The sequence below is a fragment of the Danio rerio genome, chromosome 21 (genome assembly GCF_052040795.2).
Source record: "Danio rerio strain M-AB ecotype USA chromosome 21, GRCz13ab, whole genome shotgun sequence".
Lineage (NCBI taxonomy): Eukaryota > Metazoa > Chordata > Actinopteri > Cypriniformes > Danionidae > Danio > Danio rerio.
The window spans coordinates 33600353-33619537 of record NC_141041.1 but is presented as its reverse complement, the minus strand read 5'-3'; the positions used below and the strand labels follow the sequence as shown (position 1 = coordinate 33619537).

The 19185-nt window shown below is 39.5% G+C and overlaps 3 protein-coding genes across 12 annotated transcripts in view; all 3 read left to right on the top strand.

The window, feature by feature from the left end:
* The window catches only part of timd4 (T cell immunoglobulin and mucin domain containing 4), a 1098921-nt gene that overhangs the window by 513391 nt on the left and 566345 nt on the right, over positions 1-19185 (top strand). The gene's annotated exons all lie outside the window — the stretch shown is intronic.
* LOC147838885 (putative E3 ubiquitin-protein ligase HECTD4) overlaps positions 133-19185 on the top strand; it is a 63902-nt gene continuing 44849 nt past the window's right edge. For 5 of the 10 annotated variants that reach the window (XM_087301700.1, XM_087301694.1, XM_087301692.1 and 2 more), the window contains exons 1-4: positions 133-208; positions 1368-1547; positions 4660-4763; positions 12795-12918. The gene's annotated coding sequence lies outside the window, so the exon portion shown is untranslated. Of the gene's footprint in view, positions 209-1367; positions 1548-4659; positions 4764-12794; positions 12919-14502; positions 14586-19185 lie in introns of all 10 variants that reach the window. The other 5 variants (XM_087301693.1, XM_087301696.1, XM_087301701.1 and 2 more) reach the window with 2 other exon arrangements.
* LOC110437791 (uncharacterized) lies at positions 6390-8825 on the top strand. The gene is made up of 2 exons (XM_087301643.1): positions 6390-8518; positions 8707-8825. The coding sequence occupies exon 1, from the start codon at positions 7636-7638 to the stop codon at positions 8497-8499; it is 864 nt and encodes a 287-aa protein (XP_087157769.1). The 5' UTR covers positions 6390-7635; the 3' UTR covers positions 8500-8518; positions 8707-8825.

The window sequence follows — 19185 nt, the reverse complement described above, 5'->3', positions numbered from 1 at the left end:
AGTTCCTCTCTGTTCAAAGCTCCATGGACTCGAGTGATGGTGTATGGATTCAGTCATAAAGTGCAGCGTAATGGCCAGCTGAACCTGATGGGGGCCGTGTGTTTCCCGCTGGACGCCTCTCCGTCCAACACCGGCCTCACTTCTCCACCCACAGCCAACCAGTATCCTAGCATCATCATCCCCACCGACAAAGTGCACGACAAATTGGGCACGTCACAATCTCTTACATACAGTGCGGGAAAGAAGTATTGAACACGTCACCATTTTTCTCAGAAATCATATTTCTAACGGTGCTGGAGACTTGAAATGTTCACTGCATGTCGGTAAGAACTAAAGAAATCCATATATACAAAGAAAATAAAAACAATTTGTTGTTGATTAAATGATGTGCAATAAAATGAAATAACGCAGGGAAAAATAATCGAACACATGAAGAAATGGGGTGTAGAAAGACTTGGAAAGCCCAGACAGCAGCTGAAATCTCTCAGTAGTTCTTTAGCAACCCTCTGCCCTTCCTCAGTGTAAATGAACATCAGCTGCTTCAGTCTAACATCTACATTAGCAGGAGGATAAAGATGAAACCAGGGTGGACATTTCAGCAAGACAGTGATCCAAAACACAGCCAAGGAGACTCTTAAATGCTTTCAGAGAAAGAAAACCAAGCTGTAGAATGGCCCAGCCAATCACCTGAACTGAATTCAATAGAAAACACAAAATAAAGCTCAGATTTAATAGACGAGACGCACAGAAGCACTAAAATTTTGAATCTCTGTTGAATTCTATGAGAAACTCACACTTGAGCAACGCATGAGGCTTCAGTCTCCATGTGAGAGGCGTCTTTAAGCTGCGATCACCAAAAAATCCTTTTATATAAAGTATTAAATACGTTGGGCGAGGCAGTCACAGCAAGAAGGTCGCTGGTTCGAACCTCGGCTCAGTTGGCGTTTCTGTATGGAGTTTGCATGTTCCAAATGCAAACTTGCTGAATAAGTTGGCGGTTCATTTCGCTGTGGCGACCCCGGATTAATAAAGGGACTAAGCCGACAAGAAAATGAATGAATTAAATACGTTTCAACAGTTCAGTACTTTCTCCTTGTGTCATTTCATTGTTATTACACAAAACTCATATTTTTTGGTTTTGTTTTATGTTTATGTTTGTATTGTTTGGGTTTTTATCAAAATCTGGTTCAATTCCATGTCAGCAGCTCTTATAGTAAAACATGGCGTGTTTAATACTTATTTTCCCCACTGTACATTTATTTTATTTTAACAGTGATCTGCATTATTTTGCATTCTCTAAGTGAACAATCAGATTCATTAAGACCATTCCTGCTGACTTTAGCTTATATCTATATTTCTGTCCACAGGCGTGTCTCCCCCTCCTGGAGCAGTGCTGGTGTTGCACTCGTTGCTTCTTGAGTTTCCATTGGCGATGGCCTTCGCTGAACAGCTGCTAACCTACAGTGTAGGAGAAACCATAGAGCGCTCTGAGGATGAGCTGGACACGGTGCCCACTTCTGTGCTCATTCAGGTCTTGGAGCTGCTAGGTGAGATATGCTTCTTTAATTTGCTCTGAGTTTATACAACCAGGGGTGTATAAACTCAATCCTGGATGGCCGGTGTCCTGCAGAGATTAGCTCCAACCCCAATTAGATACACCTAAACAAGTTAATCACGCTCTAACTAGCATTCTAGAAACTTCCTGGCAGGTGTGTTGAAGCAAGTTGGAGCTAAACCCTAGACATTATATGTTGCATTCAACACATTGCTGTTTTGTTTGTTTCAACAGTTTGTTTTCCTTTTTTTTTAAGTCTTGAAGTGTCTTAAATGTGCTATTATAGTGTTGTCACGATACTGGAGTTCGGTACCAATCGATACTGAAGTTTTAAAAACAACCCAGGCTCATTCTGAAAGCGTAGTCCCATGGACGTTTTTGGAGACCGCAAAATACGTCCCGGGAGGTACTTATTCATGCATTTTTGGTGTTCGCAAATCCACAAGAGGCCGCTGTGTACGCTTTTTTAGATCTCAAATTTCTCGAGTAAGTTCTCCCGCTAGTGCCGTTTGCGCCCGCTGTCCACGCGTAAACCCACTGGAAGCCGCTTTCGACCGACCCACCCTCCTTCTTCCCTAAACCCAACCAATTTTATCGATTGAACCGCCCACTCACTTCCCTAAACCCAACCAGTGATTTTCAAAAGCCGTCCAGAAAAAGAAAAGCCCTCGTCTGATTTTTACCATGTTTTTGGATTTTACCACATTCTTACCCTGGTATTCACTCATTCATTTTATTTTTTGGATTCTGTTTTTGTCTTACCTGATTTCTGGAACCGCTCCTCCCTGGATTTGAATCCCGCCGTCCTTGTCCTCGTCTGGCGTCTCAAGTTCGTTGATGTACACGACGAGCTAACTGGACAAACTGGTTGCGGTGGGAAAGCCTTCCACAGTTAGCGTTCGTTTAAAAAAAATTTAATGCAGCTATACCATACGTACCTCCGGCTACATAATTCGCGGTCTCCAGAATCGTCCCCGGGACTATGTTTTCAGAATGAGCCTGTGGTGCTGTTTAAAAACCTCCATTTCACGCTAACATTTGAGCGCCATTGAGCGCTTTCTTAAACAGCGCTGATTTTGTGTTCACATGCTCAACAGAAATGACTGCAATTGGTCGTGAAGGTCGTCGGTTTATTGAACTCACTGCTATTTACTGAGTGTAACCACATATACAGGAACACTGTTTTAAAGTCACATCCATCAGCTGATTTGGATATAAGCTGACATATGAGTGATCCGCTGATGAATCACGGCTTTAAAATGCTTCAGTGTAACACAGATAACATATACAGTTATTTTAAACACTTTCTATGGTGCGTTATGAAAATTCAAAGGGTTTTCTTTAAAATGATACTAAATTTTTGCATTTACACCTCTGCGTGTGGATTTTGGAAGCTTTTAAATTTGGGTAGGCAAAATCCAGGTGGAAATCCCAAAATAGCACTGGGGATTAAGAGGTTAATGAAATCTTATTGCTAAGTGTGACCGATTAAATATTTAAAGGTGCAGTATGTAGTTTTTACCACTAGAGGGCATGTATTCACAACAAACAAAGGTGTAGTCTGATGACTGTGTGACGGGTGCTTTCACACCTAGACTTTTGTTTCGGAACATGTCTCGTTTGCCCAGTTAGTGTGGTTTGTTTGGCATATGTGAATCCAGCAGTCGCGCTCGGATCCGTGCCAAAACAATCGGTCTGAGATCGCCTGAATGAGGTGGTCTCCACTCGATTTAATGAACTCTGGAGCGGATCTATTGTAGTAAGAAAGCGATACGATCCGAGCCCGGCTATATCACAGTGGATATGTAATAGGCATATACTCGGCTATATAAAGACAGAATTATGAGTAGGGGGGGAGGTCATTCCAGACATCCCAAGTCTCCCGGAAGTCTCCCGCACAGTGGACCCTCCCAGTCCACAAATACGTTGCGCACCCTTCTCAACCCTCCACACCGAATCCCTCCTCGCTCTTTAGTCTTCATACACGTTGCGCGCACCCTGTCAAACACCACCAAACCCCCAGCCCCCCTGACAGCAGAGCAGGACTCTTCAAAATAAACCGTGAAACTGACCAATGTGAGGAGAGTTTACTCACACATGACTTGTTTTAGCTCTTTTGGTCCGTTCAGTAACTTTGCAGTGTGAAAGTGAACCGCACCAAGAACAAAGAGCAACAATGAAGCAACAAATGAATCTGTTCACAGGTGTGAAAGCACCCTGAGTGTGGAATCATGGGAGTTGTAGTCTTCATTATTCTACAGGACTTATGTTGATGAGTAAAGTTATTCAACACTATTAGTATTAACCATTCAGCACAGGAAAGCAGCAGAGCTTTTATTATGCCATAGTCCTACGCTTCTGGTTCTTTATCTTGTGATCACATGGAGAAGCAGCCCTTTTTTATCAGACTAAATACATGTTAAGCAGGTCGCACACCAGAAGCGCCACGCAGCGCCATGCATTTTAGAATTCTAAGCATAGGTTTCTATCAGGATACACACACCGGCGCTGCAAGTCGGCGGCTGTCGGCGGCGCCCGGCCACCGCTCAGGACGCAGTTCCTTTTTCAGCCGCACCACAGAGCGCCATCTGATTAGTTTCATGTTAAATATCATTCTAATGTGCGTGTCTGGTGTGTAATACTTTAAACTGTCATGTGCGCGCCGTGTCGCGGCGCCGAGCGGCGCTTCTGGTGTGCGACCTGCTTTAGGCTTCTGTTATAATGCTGCTATGTGCAGTTGAATAAAACACACAACATATTAAAGCCTCGCTGCTGTTTCCCTGTTTTCTAGAAAACCAAAGCAGAAATGTGTGTGATGACATTAGCATGAACACACAGCACACATTACATCTATCTCAATGTCAATATTCTACAAAAAATTAGTTTGGATAATGTATGTACATAAGACAGCAAAATATATAACACTGTCCGAGTGGTTTTTGCATATTTTAATGAAAAATCATACATATTGTGCCTTTAAGTTCATACTAGCATTCCTAATCATATAAAAATGCAACTTTTCTTATGAAATGCTGTATATAATAGCAGTTTATGTGTGATTTTATCATGTACTGTAGATCATATGATAAATGTTGTTTCTCCAGAACTGTACTGAGTGAGAAAACAACCGTCCTCAAGCCAAAATCTCCAGAGAAGACCAAACCCGATGAAAAAGACCCTGAGAAATCTCCTGCCAAAAATCTTAAAGGTCATTAATTTTACTTTTCTGATTTCTGATTTTATGCGGAAATTATAAACACAAACCTCATATATGATCATCTAAACGTAAAAGATGTTAAAGGGACAGTTAAATACTGAAAATTCCTCACCCGCCACTTGTTTAAAACCTGTTTGAGTTTTTTTCTTCTGTTCAGTCAGAATTATTAGCCCCCCTGTCTATTCTTTCCCCAATTTCTGTTTAACAGAGAGCAGATTTCTTCAACACATTTCTAAATATAATAGTTTTAATAACTCATTTCTAGTAGCTGATTTATTTTATCTTTGCCATGATGACAGTAAATAATAAGTGACTAGATATTTAACTAGGCAGGTTTGGGTAAATAGGCAAGTTATTGTATAGCGATGGTTTGTTCTGTAGACTATCAAAAAATATATAGCTTAAAAGTGCTAATAATATTGATCTTAAAATGGTGTTTAAGAAAATTAAAAACTGCTTTTCACTTGATCCTTTGATAGTCCTCTTTGGTGTATCCCTTGAACCTGATTTGACAGTGCATGACAGCAAGGTTCTTGCCTTTACCACAATTCTAGCCAGACGTGCCATACTTTTAAAATGGAAACACACTTCTTCCCCTACACATGACAAGTGGATACAGGACATTTTTTACTGTATCAGACTTGGAATGCTGAGATGCTCATTGCTCACTCTCTGGCTCAATAGATTCCTTTTATAAGATTTGGAATTCCTTTCTTGACTACATGAAAGGCCTGCCTATTACACCTGGTGCTGGCAACCTGTAAAATTAACCATTTTATTAGAAAGTTTTAATTAATTTTATTATTATCATTTTTTGTATTTATTTAAATGCATTATTATTATTTTAATTATTATTATTTATCCCATCTGTATCCAGTTACTCTGATGTCATGTTCTAATGTATTTAATTTTCTTTTTTTGGTATTTATGTATTAATTAATTTGTTGAGTTAATGAATGAGAGGTTAGGGGGTGGGATTAATTATGGACAATACATTACTGTTTACCTCTCAATATTTAATTTTTATTGTCATGCAAAAGATCAATAAAAAAACTGAAATAACTAAAAAAAAGCTTTTATTCTAGCCAAAATAAAAACAAATAAGACTTTCTCCAGAAGAACAAATATTATCAGACATACTGTGAAAATTTCCTTGCTCTGTTAAACATCATTTAGGAAATATTTAAAAAAGAAAACAATAAATAAAAGAGGGCTTATGATTCTGACTTCAACTGTATGTGTCCAATAAAAATTTTCAGGAAGTCTCTCAATATCTAAATATACACTCCACTGCAAAGGCTAATAAAAACGTAAATATGACTAAAAATTAGACATGAATGTTGTCACACATAACTGGGCACATAACTACTGACATCTAAAGGTTGAACTGTGGTTTTGCAGGTGATTAAGTTTATTTCGAGCCTAAATTAATCAAATAATAATTAAGTACATAATAAAAATTATTATGTATAGATATGTAAATGTATTTAAGTTAATTATAATAATAATTAATAATTATATAAATATAAATAAATAAATAAATTATTTTGCTTATGCTTATACTTCAGCTGTATATATAGCCCCCCTTTGATTTATTTATAAAAATTTTTTAAGTATTTCCCAAACGATGTTTAACAGAGCAAGGACATTTTCACAGTATGCCTGATAATATTTTTTCTTCTGGAGAAAGTCTTATTTGTTTTATTTCAGCTAGAATAAAAGCAGCTTTTAATTTTTTATTCACCATTTTAAGGTCAATTTTATTAGCCCCTTTAAGCAATATTTTATTTGATAGTCTACAGAACAAACCATCGTTATACAATAACTTGCCTAATTACCCTAACCTGCCTAGTTAACCTAATTAACCTAGTTAAGCCTTTAAATGTCACTTTAAGCTGTATAGAAGTGTCTTGAAGAATATCTAGTCAAATATTATTTACTGTCATCATGGCAAAGATAAAATAAATCTGTTATTAGAAATGAGTTATTAAATCTGTTATGATTAGAAATGTGTTGAAATAATTTTCTCTCCAATAAACAGAAATTGGGAAAAACAATAAACAGGGGGATTAATAATTCTGACATCAACTGTATACACATACATACATACATACATACATTATTTCTAAGTATATACAGAAGATTAATAAGGGATATGGTGTGAGAGGTGAATTTAGGAATTTTACACCCGTGAATATTATTATTTTATCAACTCTATTCAGTCAAATATAAATCACTCTTGCAGGTAGGTTTAGTTCTGTGACCGAATATCTTCAGATAAGAAACTGTTCCGCACTCAATCCTTCATTAAATAAACTGAAGCAGCTGAGGAGACAAAGGTTTCTGCTAAAAGCTTCTGTAAACCAACAGAAACTGGTTATTTTTCAATAGATGTATATGTTAAACCTTTAAAAATACCAACACACACACAGAGAAAGTCAATGTTTTCAGATTATTTTATTGGCTTGACAAATGTTCCATATGTATCTCCAAAGCATTTGTGATGTTTACATTAAATAGGACATATAAAAACAATTGACATAGTAGTGGTGGTTTTTCTAATAAATAATAATTAACAGCACATTAACAATCATCTGTAGGATAAAACAATAATAATAAATAGTTTATCTAATAGTCAACAGATTAAGATTCATTTATAAACAATTTAGAATCCTGTTTGTGTGCACACACACGCGCTCCCAGCTGATGGTTGCTTAGCAACGACAGTCATAGAATGTGTTCTAAAGTAGTTCTATGTTAAAACAGCTCATCTCAGTTTGCCAGCATTCAGGACGGTGACTTGGTAAATCACACAGTTACTGTACGAATTGACAAATCTGTGATTGTGAAGGACTCGTTCGCTATGGATAATCACTATAATCAGTCTTCAGACAACCCTCATCACGAGTGGTCATCGGTTGTTCTGACTTTGGACCCAGATGTGGACGAACAAGAACTGATTGAGTCAATGAAACAGTTCAGCCAAATCCACTCTTTGGATTTTTCTTTTGATGAAGACACTAATTGCAGACACATTTATGTGACTTTTGAGCATTCAGGACGGGACCAGCAACCAGATCCTGTGGTCCCCACGAGCCGCTTTATTGAGCTGAAGACACTGCTCGTGAGCAATCTGCACCCAATGGTCACCGAACAACAGCTTATTGAAAAGTTTGGTGCATTGGGGTCCATCTCGACTGTGCAAGTGTGCAGAAACAACATCATCTCTCCTGCTTATGCCTTTGTGACTTTCCATCATCGACGTGATGCAGTGCGAGCACAAAAAGCTCTGAACTTCACTGATTTACTGAATAAACCTCTGATCATCATGTGGGGCCCAGACAAGACAATTGAGGTCCTCTCAGATAATGACAGCAGCTCTCCAAGACAAACAGAGGAGAGAGAGACAGCTGGAGAAACAGAGGAGAGAAAGACCAGTGGAGAAACAGAGAGAAAGGCTGCTGGAGATACAGAGGAGAGAAAGACCAGTGGAGAAACAGAGAGAGAGGCCGCTGGAGATACAGGGGAGAGAAAAACCAGTGGAGAAACAGAGAGAGAGGCTGCTGGTGAAACAAAGGAGAGAGCGAACAGCGAGTCTTCATGGGGAAGAAGAATCTCCAACAATGTGAAAAGTGCTGTGAAAGCTGCGGTGAGCAGTCCAGCAGCCTGGGTCGGAGTCGGCATAGGTGTCTGTGCTGCTTATGCCTACTTCAGGAGCAGGAGCTAGTGTGGACACATTCTAAAAGGTAATTTCATCTCATTTAAGTGACATGACATCTGACTGAGCTTAGTAACACTTCTGGAACATGCTGTATGTCACACACACATATGTATATATAGAATTCTCTGTGGGTCAGAGGTCATGTTAATTCATACTCAAATTCAGCTTCATTTAGACATCGACACTGATTTTCTTGACTCTGTTCTCTTCCAGACGAGAAGACCTGCCTCACGATCTCCACTCATCATCCCCAGAGTGACCAATCACTGCTCCAGAAAGAACTTGATTTCCCCAGCAGGCCAAACACTTGCAATAAATGTGAATTGAATAAACTGTCTTGTGTGTGTCTCATTCAGCAGTAAAGCTCAGCCTTGCAATTTATATCCATCCAAGAGAAGCATAATAGCACTTTCTTCCAGACACAGAAGTAAACGATAGGATTTTTTTCACATCTATTGATGTGTTAGACAATAATTTACAGACCGTATGAGAAGGACTGCATCAAAGAACAATCAAATGTAGAATTGCAAATCATTATTTCATATATAATGTACAGTGGGTTCTAATAATGTCTGTACAGGAAGATATTCGGAAGAACGTCGGAAAAAAGCAGCTGTTGACTTCCATAGTATTTTTCGTTCCTACTATTGTGGGTTTTTTCTGTACCACTTTATTTTGATGGTTAGATCATCTTTATTTTGAGTATTAGTAGACTGTCTGCTTAATATCTGCTGATTCTGCTCCTTCAACAGACATTTAACTGACTATAAGAAACTTTTCAAGTGCATGTCAACTTACCCTAACCCCAACCCAACAGTCTAATGAAAATTAGTTGGCATGTACTGTAGATGCAATGTAACTTAAATTCAACAAACTGACCATCAAAATAAAGTTTGGCTGTTTTTCTTTTACAACATTCTTCAAAATATCTTCTTTTGTGTTCAACAGAAGAAAGAAATTCAAGGTTTGAGACCACTTGTGTGTGAGTGAATGATGAGTAAATTTTCATTTCTGTGTAAACTGTCCCTTAAACGCTGGCTTAAAATATGTGATTTGTTTAAGAAATGTGGTTAAACATGCATGTTTCAGTGAAAATGATTTGAAGTATATTGTATGATGTAGATATTGACTTGTTGCCACCTATTGGCCTGAAGTGATAAGGTCTTAAAAGGGGGCCTATTATGCAAAATCACTTTTATAAGTGGTTTAAACAGTTGTGTGACATTAGTGTGTTAATATAACCAATGTGCAAATTACAGGGGGTTTGGGGAGGGTTTGACCCCCTCCAATATTGCTTGATCCCCTCTGAAGGACTTTAAAACAAGACGTATGAGAGGTGGGTCAGCACGTTAATAGTAAGAAAATGCTTTCTCTGATCTATGTCCTTAATATTAATAATAAAAAAGTATAATGTAAATATAGATTTGAGCGGTTTATAGCATTGTAAATGCATAATTGTGCCAATCAATGCTAGGAAAATATCATTCAACAGTCTGAAAATAGCAGCTCTTGAGGACCAATACCATCTAAAGTTTTCACAACACACATTTCTTGTAAAATACTGTAAGTGTTTATATCTGCATGTAGCCCAAAAAAAAAAAAAAAAAAATGGACACATAATTTGTATAGTTTGACCTACAGTAACCTCTAAAAGTCACTAAATATCCCTCAAAACACTGAAAACGTATGCATTTTATTAATAAATTAGATTTTATTTAAATACATTCTTACATTTAGTTTACTGAAGCATGTATTACCAAACTACTACCAAAAAATTTGGTACTACTACCCCCCACAGATGCACATGCATTGATTTCCGACATGTTAAGTGGAAATGACTTGACAGTATATGGTAGTTCGTCATAAAAGCATGTTACTGTATACCACTGTAATCAGGCAATATATGAGTGATTAGGAAATAGCTTAAAACACTCTTGATAAAATCTTATTTGTCTTAGTTTAACTGGGAAATAGGTCAATAATATTAGCCCCCCTATAATAAATATATATTTTATTTCCTTTCATTTATATAGCATTTTACGGCAGCCATATTGCGCATCAGCTGATTGGGGGAGAGGAGACAGATTAATATTAAGATTAAGCCAATTATAATATGGGGATGGTTAGGAGGCCAAATTTAGCCAGGATGTCAGGGTGAAACCCAAACATTTTTTAAAATCCCCTGGGATTTTTAACGACCACAGAGGATCAGGACCTTATTTTAAAGAGCCCATATTATACATGAAATAGGGTCATATCTTGGTTGTAAGGGTCTCCAACAACAGTCTAATATGCATGCAAGGTCAAAAAACACTTTTATGGTCTTATAATCTGCAATTATTTTTACCTAAATATCCCAGCGACTCCCGTATGAATCGTCCAGTGATTCATTTGTTCCCAAACCCCTCCTTAGCGCGAAGCTAATCTGCGCTGATTGGACCAATGACACTCTGTCGCGATTGGTCGACTGCCTTCAGTCAGAGAGTGAAATGGCCAATAGCTAATCAGCAATATAAAAAGTAATCACAGTTCATACACGCTCGATAGTGTAGGCGTGGATTTTAGCTGCCATACACACACAAAAACACACACACACCTCGGGACGACAACGCTTCCGCCCGCACCCGCCAGGTTTTAGCCTGAGAACCCGCTCCGTTTTCTGCCCGCCGCGCCCGATCCCGCTAGAGCGGGGGAGAACACAACCAAAAGTTACCCAGCTATACAGTCCAGATAGCCAAGATGTCTGTATAAACACACACACAGCACCAAGCACACAAAGCTCGCTCTCGCTCGCTCTCTCTCTCTCTCATACGCGCGCATGCGCACTAACACACACACACAAGCACCAAGCAGACTCTCTCTTTCTCATTCGCATAGCAATATCCATGATATTGCTAGACAGCCCGCTCCCGTCCTAAATTAAACCCGTTACCGACCGCTCCCGCGATTTATTTGGAAATGTATTCCCGCGCCGCAGAAATCTGGCGCGGGGGCAGCCGCGGGAATGCAGAACTCTACCACGGAGCTCCATAAACAAAGCAGCACGCGTCGCGTTTTTAACGTGACTTTGCACGCGATAAGAGAATATAGCCAGTTAACTGGATACAGTACACGCGGTTACAAGTAACAAATCACAAATACAAATACATTTGCAAGCTAGAGTCAACGAGGCAACAACTTTAACCGCACGTACTTACACTTGAGAAATGAAAACCCATCCTGACGTCCATCAGTAAGTTACTCTTTACTGATCCTTCCTTTAACAAATGCAGATGAAGTATTCTTTGTAGCATGTAGTTTGCAGAAGTTTCCAGTAGTTTCCAACTGCTTGGTTATAATGCTGATGTTTCATCTTTGGGTAGAGACTCAATATAATATCCATCTGCAGTGTGACTTCAATCGACCGGCATGTTTGTGTTTGTGTTTGTGTGTGTGTTTGTGTGTGTCTGGGTTTCTGCGTCAGAGGGCGGGGCCTCAGGTTTGAAATCTCCCGGGTTTGCGCGTGCACGTGAATAACTTGGTTTCATTCGTACGTCATGGCGAAACACCTAATGAATCGGTATCAAGGCGACTTGTTTGAAGCACTATGAGTCGACTCTTTTATAGATGAATCAACCGTTTTAAACACTGTATTCTTACAGATTTAAGCCTTAGCTGGATACTTCACTTTACTTAGAGCTGTGTTACACACTACATGGAGGGGAATTTTCAAAAACCCATAATATGGGCTCTTTAACATCTGAACAGTATAGAGACCCCGTCTCTATACTGGGGCGTTAGGACCCAAGCAGACCACAGGTTAAGCACCCCCTACTGTTCTCACTAACACTACTTCCAGCAGCAACCTAGCTTTTCTATGTGGTCTCCCATCCAGGTACTGACCGAGCACAGCCCTGCTTAGCTTCAGTGGGCGACCATGTGGGAGCTGCCGGCTAGCTAGCTGTTTGATTGGCTACAGAATTTTAAGTTCGTTATACAATGACTTGTCTAATTGACCTAATTAACCTAGTTAAGCCTTTAAATGTTGCTTTAAGCTGAATACTACTATCTAGAGAAATAGCTTAGGAAATATTATCCACCATCTCCATAGAATTATTAAATAATTATGTATAAGAGTTGATTTTGATAAATGATTTCACAGATAGGCAAATGATTTTGTATTTAGTTGTATATTCCTTAGTAAGAGTCTAAAAGTAAGTGATTGAAAATAGGGTCGGTGTGCGCACATCCTACGAAAACTTCGAGCAGGCGCTCGATCAAATGTGTGAATGATCTGCTTTTATCTCGATGTTTCTCAACAGTGCCAGAAGAGAAGTTTTTGACACTGGAAGTTTTCCACAAGTTTACTCTAGACAGAGCCAAGCAGGACATCCGCAGTGTTTGGCGGGCGATCCTGGCCTGTGTATATGACCTACTCTTTGACAGGTTTGCAGGTTTTAAAATGATCTTTGGCTTCACCACATCAGCGCTCACATCTCATATATCACAGAAAAACAGGCAGCACAAATACATTCAATATCATCACATAAACCACATTAAAAACTCAATTATTCATGAAATTCTAATGGCAGTCGGCACAAAGGACATTTGATACACAGTTTTCTTTACTTGGATCTATATCATGGTTGCAGGTTTGTGCGCTCTTCCGGGGTGTCTGTTTGATCATGTGGGCTTGTTTTGTTTTTGTTGTCCACGTGTATTTGTTCTGGTCATGTGTTATGACCAAGCGGCAACCTCCCGCTCTCCCTCAGGAAGCCAATACGGAAGTAACTAAAACTGCAATTCATCCGAAATTCCGCTAGTCCTGGCCGCTCCTGGCTCCAAAACAGAGCAAATTTCAATTGAGCCCACTGTTAGAATGGCCAACTTTACAGCAGAAAAAAAGGTGTTTACAGCCTGGTACAAAAAAAGATTTTGGTTAATACAGCTAATATTACCCTTCATGACAACTGTGAGGGGGGTGAATTTTTTTTATAACTCATTCGTTTCCTTTATATTAAGTTATATTAAGTTTGCATAATTAAGGGCGTGGCCACTTGAGTGACAGTTAGGTCTCACTGGTCGCCGTCACGTCACCTCTGCAGATTAGCGACTGAACTGGACATATTATCGTATTTCTGTGTTGTTTTATGTGGCTTTACACAGTCAACTGCCGTTTGGACTTGTTTCCCACAATTATTAGATGGCATGGCATGCTGAGGGCACTTAATTGTGCTCACAAACCATTCACGTGGCCTCCGTTTCCCATGTGAGTAAAGTTATATACTTACATACCATCTCTGTACATGTATTTGTTTTATTTAAGATCATTTATCATTTATATTTATATTTAGAGCTGTAATGCACTCAAGAATCTGTCAGATTGATTAGCTGTAGGCTCTAGAACAGTCATCTGAAGCGTTGTCATACAGTGTTATGCTGGATTTTATCAATAGTCTTACAGTAACTAACACAGACTATATCTGAAGTGTTTGTAAGTAATTCACGTTTTCCTCCTGTTTAAAAACGTCATAAGAACAATGTTTAGTGGCTCAATGTATTACAGCAGTGTTTTTAAAAGTCTAAACACTTTATTGATATAGTGTACAACCAAGCACAAGTGGTCAGAATACAAACGAGTCACAAGTGATAAAGTATTAAGCATTTCTCCCATAGTAAAGTTTGTCTGAACCAGGTCCAAGCTAAATGCTAGCAGGTGTCTGTAGCTCCGCTCACTCTCCGCCTCTTTGCCCTTGTTTGGTATCCCGCCGTGGGTGTGATGACGCGTGACCAAAATGGCGACGGTTGGCCGCGCCTACTTATGGCTTCTTTTGCGCTCTTCAGAAACCTATGGGTGACGTCACGGATACTACGTCCATATATTTTACAGTCTATGGTTATGACGGCACTCAGCTAGTTTGATTAGCTCGTGAGCTGAGGCTCATTATCGTGCCTATATATGGGTGACATTTTCTGTGTTTCCTTGTCAGTCCGTTACGTGTGCTTATGTGTGCATTTGTCTGTGCTCAGGACCGTGAGGAGTTACCACTGGACCCTGTTTTTCTGCCTGATCCTGTCACAATTTAGCGTGATCAAAACAGAGAAACAAAAAGGTGCGGATCCAAGTGCAGATTATTTATTTACAGTGCAACAAACAAGGTGATCAGAATACAAAGTAACAAATAAACGACAAAACCAGAGACTAAATCAGACGAGGCTCAGGAATAACAAACTCAAACAACTAAACTTAACTAGAAAACAGACGAGACAAATAACACACAAACTAGACTAAGGCAAAATACAAGAACAAGATCAGAATAACAAACTCGGAATACTAGACTTACTGGATACTGGGACAAGGAAGACAAACGACGCGATAACAAACGGTGGAATGATGAAATATATAGTCCAGATAATCAACGGTAACACAGAACAGATGAGATGACAGGTCAGTGTATGTGTTCCGGTGTATGCGCGTGGTATGTATGGAATTGTAGTCTTTCTAGGACGCTGTAGTGCTTTCTGAGTCCTGATGCACTACAGCGCCCTCAGGTGGTCACTGACGGATGTGACAGATCCCTGCCCTGTTGTCTCCTAGTCCTAGCACCGCACTCACTCCTTGCATTTATTTTGACTGTCAAAAAAATATTATTTTTCACTCGCACTTGGATCCATCTGAACATTTATTTGACTGTGACAGTCTATTGACGAGTTCAGACTGCATGATTTTCCAACTAGTCGTGTCACAGATGTTTTTACACTGCATGACTATCTGGGCTAGCGTTTCGTCGCTGCTTTGTTTACACTGCAAGATGGTTCGGCTACATGGACATTCACATTGCATGACTTTACTATAGGGAGAATCACCGACAACTTCGTCCAAACTATGTCTCACAGCCAAAAACATGTAGTATAGCTTATCTTTTGTTATTAACTACATAATGAGAAAGAAGCCTTTAATGGGGTAGAACATGTACATGTTTGCTCACACGGTTGGTCCAACCTCCACTAGTTTTTCCTCCATTTCGTGGGTCCAAATAAACCGAAAGAGAGCGCTTTTAACTTTTCCCCCAGCCTCCCACTGGCCTGCAGCAGGTATACACACACGCACACACAAGTGAATGCTGCTCTCTCATTGGCTGTAGGCGATCGCTGATGTTATTTTCAGTCAAAACTCAATTCACACGGCATGATTTGAATCGCCGACAGCTCCAGATATTTAGCACGCCAAATATCTCACAGGCATCGGCGACTCATCGGCGATTCTCTCAGATCGCGTCTTTGATCATTCATACTGTGTGATTGTCACTCACGTGCATGAGCAGCGATTTGCCTGTGATTTCAGGCATTTGTCGGCGATTTCTCAAAACCTGTCGGCGAGCCAAAATCGTGGCTAAATCACGCAGTCTGAACTAGGCATAAGACGCCTTTTTAATGGCAAAAGCCTAGATGCCATATTCAAGGGATGGCAACAATCTTCAAGAATGACGTGTGTTTTCTGTTTAATTCTCATTAAGTACATTTTATTTGGTTGTCTTTGTGCTTTACCTAAAATTGCACTGACAATTTTTACTACTCGGCACAGTTTTTGCTTTTCTTTAATTGGCAACAGGCCATACCATTTATTTTAGGTCAATGCTGTCATGAAATTTGCTGTGTTTTATGAAGACATTGGCATCTCATTACTACATTTACAATGGTGTCCATGTAAATGTACTCAGTAAAACTCAGATGATGTCGCGAGCTGTCAAAGACAGTGCATTCTGTCTTGTTTCCCCCTTAAACGCAACTTTTGTAAATCGTCTGCTTCACGTTGCTCTGTCAGAATCCTTGTGAAATATAGCCATGCTTTTGAACGCTTAGTTTAAGCAAATTTGATGAACGAGATCATGTGAATCTGAAGGGAGTCAGGGAGTCACTGTCCTGCGCGTGTTCTGTGTGTGTGTGTGTGTGCGCGCGTGCGTGTGTGCGTGCATTTCCTAGAAACAAGAACAAACGCCTAAACATCCGATGCCGTGGTCTGTATCCCTCAAAGTTGTTTAAATGTTTAGAGATGGTATGACCAAAGTCCCTGTAAGAAATAGTCTTTAGTGTGACACAACGCGTACCAGTGCATGCCTTTGATGTACCCGTTGATGCTTCTTACGTCCTTGTCGCAGCACCAGTGGCAACAAACTTAGGCACCGAAATTTATATGCTGATTCACTGATCCTGCTTGTGAGAGACTGTTCTCACTCTCAGCTCACATCATTCAAAAGAAAAGGTCCACATTGTCCCCCGATAATGTCAACAGACTGGACTGTCTTAGCAACTGGCTAAATGTAGAGGAGGACTAAGCTAAATTGTTTCTACTTTATAATTAATGTTCTCAACTCACAGCAATCCAACTTTTCAATGAGTGCAATTGTTTGTATTCAATACTTTATTATTATTATAAATTTCCAAATTCCATATTTGCAATTCCTGTATTTTGGCATTATTTTGTAGTCCACTTAGAATCCAACATGGAAATCAATTTTTTCTTTATTGGCATTGATTGTTTTGAAATTCACATGGCACTAACAGGCCTATGTTTTTATTTCTGTTATAAATATGGCTGTCCAGCAGGATCTTGATGGTTTATTGTGGGTATGTTGTTTACATGAAGAAATCTGTGTTACAAGTTAAACAAAAATTCTAATAAATAATTATATTTTGAATTTAAATAGTTTTTTGTCTTGCGTTTACATAAAATCTACATTTAAATAGCCAAAATGACAAGTTTCAGTAAATGTGATTAATTGTGATTAATTCAATTCAATTCAATTCAGCTTTATTTGTATAGCGCTTTTACAATGTAGATTGTGTCAAAGCAGCTTCACATAAATGGTCATAGTAACTGGAACAGTGTAGTTCAGTTTTTAGTGTTTAAGTTCAGTTTAGTTCAGTTTAGCTCAGTTCAGTGTGATTTAATCATTACTGAGAGTTCAAACACTGAAGAGCAAATTCATCGATGCGTAGCTCTACCAATCCTGAACCATGCGAGCCAGTGGCGACAGCGGAGAGGGAAAAAAAACTTTACCTGATGGGAGTGAAGAAAAAAAACCTTGAGAGAACCAGACTCAGTTCGGCACGACCATTTTAATTTCTTCGCCGGCCAAAAGTCTTGTGCAGAGCTAATTGCAAAACAAAAAGTGTGTTTAATTAGTTAATTTTTTTAATTGATTGACAGCACTAATGTTTTTTAAAACTGGGAATGGTACTGTAAGAATTGAAATATTACAAATATTTTTGATGTCTTTGACAATTCAAAACATGAGCTGAAAACAGGGCCAATTGACCCCACAACTCACCAGGGGGGAATGCGGGAAAAACCAGTTCCTGCTGCATTTGCATCTGAGTCTGCTGAAATTCAGCTTCATCCCCCCAACTCACGCATATGGTCATTTCAATGTTTGAATGTTCTAGATTAACCAAACTGACTTTAACTATCATGTTTGATATCATTTGAAATGTCTCAGTGCGATTGGTACAATGGTCTCATTCTCTCAGAAACAGACATAATCAACACAATAAATATATAACTTCAGGCATCTTTTGAACCACTGTGAAGGGTGTGACTTTTTCCTTTTGTTATAAACACACACCGCCTTCCTTGAGGGAATTCTTGGATTATTTAAGGTAAGGTCTGAGAAAGGCGCAGGGCGATTCTGCCTAACCAGATCAGCCCATAACATGGAGCCTGCTCCTAGTTATGTATATTTTTGAAGTCAGGTATGCATCTTTCATCTTGGATTTATCTTTGATAATTTGATGTTTTGTATTGATCATTTATGAATTGACTGATTGAATTGGCATAATACATTACCTGACTAATAAATTGTAATGTTTGACCATATTTTGCTCACTCTGTAATTATTAATTCAAGTAGATTACGCTGTATCCTTGTTTCCGCACGTCTTGCGTCAGGTCAGTAGACGGACTAAAATCCAATTGAGATGGAGCATTGGGCACACTAATTGTGTTTTAGGGATCCGGCTGACTCTTGATATTGATTCATGTGTACTTAGGTGGAAAGGGCGATAACTTCCGTCTAGGTCAACAAGGTGTTGCACGACTAACCTAGATTGGGTACCCGACCTTTGTTTGAAGGTAATATTATTCTAAATTAAGTTCATATGGGAAACCATGGGCTTGGTGAAAACGTTCGAGGTTACTAAAGTAACCCTTCGTTCCCCGAGGAGGGTAACGGAAGCACTATAAGTGGATTTGATTTGTAAAATCCACGCATTGGGAAGGATTCGGATCAGAAGCCGCTTGTCTGGAGAGTATTGAACGGGCCAATGAATGAAATTAATTGGCAGCGTAAGCTTGCGCAGGTGTGCGACATCTGCAATTATCTCAGCATATAAGCACACCTGAAGCCAGCAGACGCCATCCTTTTAAGCTGAAGAGACTTTCAAACAGCTAAGGGACAGTCATTATGGCGACGGAGTATAGTGCTTCCGTTCCCCTCCTCGGGGAACGAAGGGTTACTTTAGTAACCTCGAACGTTCCCCTTCGGGGGGAACTTCAGCACTATAAGTGGATTTGATTTGTAAAATCCACGCATTGGGAGCCCATTGAAAGCGCCATAATGACTGCACCTTACCAACACCCCCGATGAGGAGATAGTCAAGCAAGCGTGACGCACCCACATCATGGGGGGCGCGGTCCTCCAACGTGTCCCTGGCC